The 9,518-nt window shown below is 35.5% G+C and overlaps 1 protein-coding gene across 2 annotated transcripts in view; it reads right to left on the bottom strand.

The window, feature by feature from the left end:
• pdgfba (platelet-derived growth factor beta polypeptide a) overlaps positions 1–9,518 on the bottom strand; it is a 27,981-nt gene that overhangs the window by 11,812 nt on the left and 6,651 nt on the right. For both annotated transcript variants that reach the window (XM_014015532.1, XM_014015533.1), the window contains exons 2-4: positions 3,064–3,166; positions 753–818; positions 452–648 (exon numbers count right to left, since the gene is read on the bottom strand). In XM_014015532.1, coding sequence (XP_013870986.1) covers positions 452–648; positions 753–818; positions 3,064–3,166 — 366 coding nt within the window. The remainder of the gene's footprint in view (positions 1–451; positions 649–752; positions 819–3,063; positions 3,167–9,518) is intronic.

Genomic DNA, 9,518 nt, shown 5'->3' with positions numbered 1-9,518 from the left:
AATGAATCATGAATAATACAAAGCTACTTTGGGATTAATCAAATTTAAAATATTAATAATTTAACAGCTTTAGTTTTTGTATTAGTTTTTGCACAAATTAATTTTTTTATTGGTGTTGCAAATGATGACCTGATTTACTACTACAACAATGTTTTACAAATGAGTCACAAAAAAAAAAAAAATAAATAAGTTCATTACAATTACAGAAAGTCTAACTAGAGAAAAGCAAGGATTTGGTATGAAGTTAACAGTACTTACAGTGGTTCTAACAAATAAATCCCAAATAAAACATACCTATATTAAACTTAATTCTGTTATAGTTTAAAACATAATCATGGTTCAGGTTACTCACTTATTTAAACCCTGTTCTTCGTGACCCACTGTCCTGAATCCTGAGAGGATTTCTAATTCCAGCAAATATAAACATCTTGTTTCACAGCAGCTGAATTACCTTCAGGTATCTGCTGGAGGTCATTAAGGGGACACAGTTCAGTAGCCTGTTGCTGCAGCAGCCCGAGCATCGCTGCACCTCCACACACGACGGCCACAGCATGAAGTTGGCATTGTGGCGATCGTGCATGGATCTCGTCACTTCCATCACCTCAGTTCGAACTTTACATTCTGCTGGCTCAGCTAGTTGTGCCTCAACTTTTATAAGAAAAAAAAAACAAGAAGATTAACATGCCATAAGTAACCATGAAAGTGATGAGGGAAAAAATAAATTATCAAAGTGAAATAGAAGTGTAACTTACTAAGACTTCTRGTATATCGTCCATGGGCAGGGTTTGGAAGGACATCATGTTCATCCTCTTCATCTCCTAAAGGAGATGTGGGGGGAAAGAAATAAAGATGAAGTTRGAGAGAAAAGCATCAGAAGGTTTTCTCTGASTTTGAGCAACATTTAAGCTCTGCTTTAATAAGAAAACTGTGTAAAACRTGTAAGACCATTCAGGAACTTTTCAGCCAGGCTCATTGTTCACTGCACAAAGGAAGCCATTTTTTTAACCCCTCAAAAACAATTAGGCTATTTTCTGCCACAATTTGTCTCGCTGCTGTCAAGAGTACCGCTGAAGAGAGATATGAGGCGTTAAAAATAGCTGATGCATGTGCACATACATACCCCCATTTCATRCTGTAGCCCCTTAGTCCTAATTATATCTCTGGTGAAGATAGCTTCGCAYAGAAAAGTGTTAGGTTGACTGTTCATTTTAATTAGGTGTATAAGTGTGTACTCGGAGGCAACTTTGAATGTTACAGTATTTGTGCATTTATGTGCATCAAAATAGTTTATRGACATCAACAATGAATCTGTTTACTTCTGCACCCTCTCCTGTCAGTTCTAACAAAAGACCAATTTACAGAAAACCTTTTGTTGTGTATTCTCAAAATGGTGCATACGCAAGATTGTGTAGATATGCCTGCATTAAATAGTAAATGTGTAGTAGAACCATTATTGGTTCCAGTCACTAGAAAATGTGTAACAATGGAAAAAAATGAACTCAAAATGTAGAATTTGCAAACTTGGGAGAGTACTTGAGAAGTGAGCTGAGAGATAAACGACTTCGTTGAAGGAGCTGAAAAAGCTAAAAGGAGCAGAACAGTAGCTAAAAACTGAAAGGGGTTAAAAGGAATAGCTAGAAGGCAAATATGGCAAAAACAGTAGCTACAAGTAGCTAGCTAAAAGCTAAGTGTTGCAAAATGGCAAGTTTAAGCTAAAAGTAGTTAACAGCTAGCTAAAAGTATTAAAAGACTAACTTAAAACTACAAGTAGCAAAACTCTTGGTAACACTGTTAAAATGCTAAAAGCATAAAAAAGAAAGAAGAAGCAAGCATGCAGAGCCTGGATTCAAAGTAAAGAGAATCGTTTTAGAAAGATCTTAATTTATTTCTATCAAGAAAATATATTTGCAAATAAAGTAAACAAAAGGGGATAGAAGTTACAGAAACCAAAACGCACCCATATTCTGAGTTGAATGTTTTGATTTACGAATGTTTAATACAACGCAGTGTTTACAGAAGTACATAGACAAAAGTAAATGAAAGAAACAGCAAACAGAAAAATTAAAATGTGAAATCAGTCCTTGCAAAAAACTAAACGGAGTTCTTTTAATAGCAGAAAATGATTCTTTGATCGTTTCAAATCAGTTCAGTTATCAGGAAGCCGACTGTTTTATGATGACGTTGTAAAACTGGAGTGACACTTATGTAAACTCAAAGTTATGGGAAATGTTCTTTTGTTATTTCTTCCTTCTCAAATAACAAGTGTAATAACACCACGGGTCAAAGGTCACTGCCTGTTTGACAAGGTAGCATTTGCTATTTCATCCAAAAACATGTATTCAAAAAATAAATAAATAAATTCATAAATGATCTAAGTTATTCCAAATGCATAATTTGTGCATTCAGTTTGTCCTTCGATCATAAAACAGAAGGATAAAAAAATACATAAAATGCACAAAATAAAACCCAACATATTTTTGCTAAAACTGCATGAACTCATTCTGAGTCACTTCCATGTGTCCTGTTTTCAAACATCCTTCCTTCTGTTAGTTCTGCTGTTATTTTGTCCTGTTGTTCATGCATTATGGGATGATCAAAGGCCTGTCTATTAATATATTTATGGGTGACTTGGATCCTCTGAGGTATGGAAGGCTGTGATCCATTTTTTAAGTGYCCTGCTGGTGTGTGTGCAAACAAGTTTGGGCTCTGTTGGGGTTGAGGAAGCGTGGAGAGGGCTGGTCTCCTTCTGCGACATAAACACACACATCTATAATTCAAASCTTTGGAGAAATCCAGAGCAGGAGAACAATGCAGTGACCTTGTGCTGGAAGGAGCCGCCCCTCCTCCCTGTTTCAGACTGTCTAACCCACAAGGTCGCTGCTGCTCTCGCTCTCTCCCTCATCAGGCTGTTATCTAAGTGTCTGATGAAACTCTTCGCTTGGCATGGGCACTCGCTCTGCATTCCTCTGTCTTCAGGGCTCTGCACACACATGTTTACCTCCTCCGAGTTTGTGTTTTTTCTTTGTATGTGTGTGTGTGTGTGTGTCATCCGGACATTGGTACCTTTTGCATTTGACTCGTATTGCAGCAGCAGCTTCAGGTCTTCCACTGAGGAGATGGGAGAGTTTTGCAGCAGGTCAAGCAGGGATGAAGGGAGTGGATCGCCCTGTGGAGACAGACACAGACAAATGTAATGTGGTTTTGCCTCGTCTGGAAATATTTTTTTTTTAAAGCTTGTGCGCTTAGGATGAATTCATTAAAAACATTTTAGTTTGTAGATTGGATTCAACTAAAGCTCAAAATAAAGTTGGACCCTTGAATTATATGAGATTATAGAATCTGGTCTTTTTAGATATCACAATGATTTATAAATTTAGCACAAAAAGTATGGAAATTTGTGTTTGGTCGATTATTTCTTGCTTTTTGGCAATAAGTTTTATACAGCTGGAAAGCCTCTTTATTTCCCTTTTAAATGTACATGTTTATCCAAATAATATTATAAAATATTTTATTGTCATTGCACAGTCATATTTCATACAATAATGCAGCAAATTTGTGGTGTAGTCCCACCTTGGTGCCCCAATAAATAAATGACAAAGAAGCAAACAAACCAAAAAAGATAGAAAAAAATAAATGAGTAAATGAATAAATTACAATAAAATACAAGGTAAGATGATGAAATACAATACATCTGTAAGGAACATGCATTTGTGGGATGAGCAAAATGGATGGATGGATGGATGGATGGATGGATGGATGGATGGATGGATGGATGGATGGATGGATGGATCTCTTTTTAGAAAACAATATCAAATATATCAATGAGTGACGGTCTCCAATTCGCAACTTTCACTTACAGAGCTGCTAGATGTGCAACTTTGAACCAGAATTCTTTATTAATATTAGACAGTGGTGGGCAGCACTAATCTAAAAATTAGTTCCACTAGCCCTAAAACACTAACTCAAATATTTAGGTCCCCTAATTCTAAAGCATTAACTCACTGAAAATTTAGCAAACGCTAATTCTAAAGCACTAAAATAACCCAGTCAACCCATGAACATTCTTCAGCAGACAACATGAGTCACATATTGTCATGTTGCTCTCTTAATTCTTATCATTGACATTCCATAGCTGGATTTGAGTTAATACAGTGGTTCCCAAACTTTTTGTCTTCTGACCCAAAAAATATCCATGGCAAAAACTTGTGACCCCAAATATTACTGGTCTGAGTACACAAACTTCATTAATAACCCTAAAAACACAGGTTTTTTGACCATCTAAACAGCTTGTACACAAATATAAATACTTATCTTTACTTATTTGTGTTTTTGTAATAGTTATAGGAAAAATATTACATCAGCAATTATTTTATTATCCTTTAAATTGATTTCTGAAGATTATCCAAGGTGCTTCATGACCCATAATTAGGTCCCAAGCCCAACTTTGGGAACCAAAGTGCAGTGGTTCCCAAACTTTTCAGCTTTTGACCCACAAAATAACAGTAGCAGAGACCTGTGTCCCCAACTATTTTTGGATGATAAACATTTGTATCAGGTCAACTAAACATGGGCATAGTAACAATTTATCCATTTTAAGTATATTARCCTCACTCCTTTGTAACAACTAGGGCAAAAATATAATTCAGAAAATCTTTTCAGGACCCCACCTTGATGTTTCGGGACCCCACTTTGGGTCCCGACCCCAACTTTGGGAAACACTGAGTTAATATATTGTTAATATATTGTCACCTGGTGGATAAGTGACACATATGAACAAAATGTGTGACAGCTTTAACCCTCAGCTGTTAACATTAACGTTGATCAATAACATTTAAAGACCTCAGTTAGTGCTTCTAAATTTAGCCTATAAATTTAGCAAGTGCTAATCCACTAATATATTTTAAAATTAGCAAAAGCCCTAAAGCACTAATCAGGAAATTACTGTAGTTCCCCTATTAGTGCTTTAGTGCTTTAGGGGAAACGTACCCACCACAGATATTCTATATTTATATTTTTTTAATGAAATGTAGAAAGATTATGCTGGTGTATGTTATCAGTCATTCAGTACACATTACATTTAAAAAACAAAAAGAAAACAACAACTGGACTTTTATTTTGTAGTTGAAAATGTTTCTACCTGTGGAGCTTTAATAATGGMATGTTTTCTTTTTTCTTTTTGTTTTGTTTTGTTGAGAAAACCCCTAATGTATTCAACTTTAACTACATAGTGTGCACTAATTGCCAAGTACTTTTATTAACTATATCTTAACTTTAACAGTGTAATTTATTTTATTTTTTTTTAATTTAGGAAAAGACAACCAACAAAAGGAATGTCTCGTCTGTGTGGGTGTTACATTCAGGAAGCTAGAAACGTTTCTTTCCTTCGCTAGAGCAAAGAGCAGCCTCTTCGGTAAAAGAAAAAAGAAATGAAGAATGTATTAAATAATTTTATGATAAAGGACGTATTTTGGAGTTTTAGTTTGTTGAACTGATCTAATTGAGGTCAGAGAAGGACTTATACAGAACGAAACAAAAAGGTTTTGTTTTTTAGTATCTCAGTCCTTGATCTCCAGTCAAAACTTGCTCCAGTTTCACTTCCTCCATGGAAGGAAACGGTGGTTGTGGCTGGAGTTTGTTCTCACTCTCTCGCAGCCTGTTTACCCACAAACACCCCAGTTTCTCCCTTTGCCACACAGGAAATTATCCTCATTATGTGTTCCTCTTCTCACTCCACGAATTTCTCTGTTGCCCTATTTATTTTACTTTTAATTACAGTGTTGCACAAAAAAATTAAAAAGTTGAGAAAATTGAGAAACACCTGCAAACTTTAAAACCACAAACTCTGACATCTTAATACTGAACAAACGTAATGCTTCCATCATCCAAAGGAAAAAAAAAAAGCAACAAAACCAAAATTCAATGGACTTTTAATTAACGTCACTGCAGGGATGAATGATTGATTCAGCAGAAAGACATTTGGTTTCTTTATCAAGATTAAAGGCAGGTGACTAAAAGATCTTGGACATACACTGCTTTGCTTGGCTGTGAGCTGATCCAATTTCAGGGCACTTAGAGCAACATTTGACACCACCTCCTGTCACAGTTATGCCAAAACAAATCAGCACACATCAAACTGAGAAAGCGTAACAAAATACAGGCACAATGAAAGATTTCATTTTCTTTTTATTAACAGAAAATGTTCAGGTAACATTTTATTGTCAAAGACTGGATTGACATGACATATTGTCGTACTTTTAGCCATGTCTGTTACATACAGATCGAGATCTCCTCTTAGATGATTTTGTGACATTTGTACCTAAAAACGCTTCGGTATTCCCATGAAGTGCCACTTTAAAACTCATTTGCACTTCAAAAATGTAAGAAACGCACAGCTATGGTCAACTCCCAGGAATAAATCCAATCTATTGATGAAGTTTGACCATTTTGAGATAATGTTCAATCAAATGTTTAGAGCCTTATCAGYTGTGACATCATCAGTCATGGTGGGGGGAGGATGTAGAGAGGAAGAATTCACCTGCAGGAGTTTAACGACTAACCAGTCTGGTGCCACATTTATTACTTTGTTTTAAACATATAAGACATCTTTTGTTGAGAAAAATGCCATACTACTGTAAAAGAACGCTATGTTAGCGATAAACGAAGCATGACATCATTTGTTTATTTTGTTACGGTGTTCTCAACTGGACAGGAACTGGTTTACAGAGGTGACTGAACATATCAGTCTGCCAGATCAGCACATTTTGTTAGTTTGTTGGGTTCAGTCCAAGTCCACYGAGAGTTGAGTAAACCTGATGAAATGCACTGATAACACAGACTCATACATTTATTTGTCATAGAAATCATATAAAGATTTGTTTTAATAACACAAATGTTTGGTTGGGAAAACAAGGAGAAACAAAACAGATAGTCTGATGCTGAATTGAAGTTTAATTGTTGCCAATATAGCATTTTTTTACATCACTATGATGTTTTTGAGMAAGAGCTGTTTGATGTCTTAAATAATGCTAAAAATGCAATGTAAGCATCAGCTATTAACTAAACTCCTGTAAAAAAATAAATTCAGCTTTCCTTCATACTCCGCTTCCTGAAACTGATGTCACACTTGATAAAGTACCAAATGTGATAGTTAACAGGGGTGTAAATCACCAGCTTCATCACAATACAATATCATTTTGTTTCTATGACAATACAATGTTTSTCAGTGTCACAGTCTGTCAAGATATTGTGTTGATTCAATTCAATTCACAGGCATGCAATCAATTCACATCCAGCTTATGATGACAATATAGATTGATGTTTCTGTTTYGCCTTGATGTAACTGAATCATTTAATSAATATATTAATGAGGATTGATGTATTGTTGCACCGCATWTAGTTATTCRACAGAACATCACTTCAAAACAACCAAATTGTTGCTTGTAAGAACTGTTTAGGAATTTGCCTTCGAACAACCATTTATAGTCAATACTAGACCAGATACTTTTATAAGGAAATGTACAGACATGTAAGTCAAAACATTTAAACATTAATTAATGCCTGGGAGCTTGAATGCTTGGCAAAATTACACCACTGAGGTGATGTAAAACCTGTAAGAAAGAAGTAGAATTGCAAAGCAGTTGTGACTGGGGTCTATAAGCCTATTTTTGCATGTTGACTTGGGCCCATTTTGTTCCCAGCACCCTGCTGACTTGTGCACCACAGAGCTCTAACATGAGAATTMTGTATAAGGTCTATTTGAGGTTCTAATGTCTTAAATAAATCTAAGTCTCTAAAAAATGTTGCTCTGTATCCTCTAGTACATATTTATATTTATGTATCTTCTAATATTTAGCAGGTTTTAAGGTGTTTTCCTTGGCTGCTTCCAAAACAAGGACTAATAAAATTCAGTCACAAAGATATTAAAAGGTGGTCTTTGTTTAGATCAATGAATTCTTAATACCCAAAAAGTTTATAAACTTGCATTTTCAGGCATTCAGAGGCATAATAAGGATGCCCTGTTTTGTTTTCTGATGCCTTCTTTAGCTTGGTGATCCCTCAGGACACCATACCTATCTTCCTGGAAGATTTTGTAAGCTTCGTATTGCGATAACAGGAGTGATCGTAATAATTGTACAAAGCCAGTGGAAGACACGGAAAAGACTAGAGTATTAGAATTTCCTGCAAAAAAATGCAGTGTGAATGCTGAACACTAACTTTTTGTGATGAATAACTAAAAAAATTGACTAATAATGCTTAAAAAGTAGCTGAAATAGCTGAAATGAGCACAAAGAAACAGAATGAGCATGTTTGCTGAAATCAGCAGTAAGAAGCTGAAATTATCACAAAGGGGTGAATTTAGCTGAAAAAAGGGTCAAAATAGCTAAAAAGATCCTAAACAGAAAACATCTGAAATGAGCAGAAACAGCTGAAAGAAGCACAAAATGCTGAAAAAAAATCTGGCTAAAAAAATATCCAAAATAGAAGCAGAAATTGGGTCAAATTAGCACAAAGGAGTTGAAAAAAGGCAGAACCAGAACAAAATGTAGACAATACAGTACAGTTGTACAAACATTTGTAAAGGTTTTAAAAATGAAGACAGCTCTACTTAGTTTTAATGAAGAAAAAAACAAGTCAGAAAAAGCTAAATATCTCAAAAATTATAAATTACTGAAATACCAAAAGTCATAGCCAGAATTTCCTGAACAACCTGAATGTTTTCACATGAATTGCTGAAATAGCACGAAACTTCAGAATAAGATACATGTTGAAAAATGTATGAAAGAAAAAAAGATCTCAAAAGTGATAAAAGTGTAATGTAAGTCAATGGTTATGTTTGAACTGCCACCAATCGTCAGTTCTATTAAATAATTTGACGTAATTATTAGCATTCACATAGTAAATTGCACCAGCTTGGAGAAAGGAGATGGGTAATGATTTTATAACTAGTAGTGGTTGCGCGTTGTCACAATCTCCAGTCCCCGTCTGTTCACAACTTTTTTTTTCTACATAAGCTTCCTAAACCGGAGGGGCTGACTTAAACTGTCTGCATTTACTTCCAAAATCCTACCTAAAAAATTACTCATATTAAATATGTTTGACCTCAGTATTGATGTAATCAATTATGGGTTTTTTTGCCAGTGATAAAATGGTACAGATCAAATTACAACCTTTTATTTATGACTGAATCTTTTGTGCTTGACCTTGTATGATTTAAAACTTATTTTTTGTCCTTTTGTCTCCACTGAGCTTTCTCTTCTCTACTCTTCTCTCTGTCTGCTTAGTGGGCGGCAATGGCTTGGACACCTGGATGACTTTCACAAGCCATTGACTGACCTACTTAGGCAAACACACACACACACACACACACACACACACACACACACACACACACACACACCCATGCTCGCCCCCTCTTTTCCTTTTCACGTACAGATGCTTAACCGCTGTCCGCCCAATTTGTCAAGAGAGCACACGCACACACACACACACACACACACACACACACACACACACACACA

This window comes from Austrofundulus limnaeus, unplaced genomic scaffold (assembly GCF_001266775.1).
Source record: "Austrofundulus limnaeus strain Quisiro unplaced genomic scaffold, Austrofundulus_limnaeus-1.0 Scaffold130, whole genome shotgun sequence".
NCBI lineage: Eukaryota > Metazoa > Chordata > Actinopteri > Cyprinodontiformes > Rivulidae > Austrofundulus > Austrofundulus limnaeus.
The sequence above is the reverse complement of the archived record's forward strand: the minus strand, read 5'-3'. Positions and strand labels throughout refer to the sequence as shown.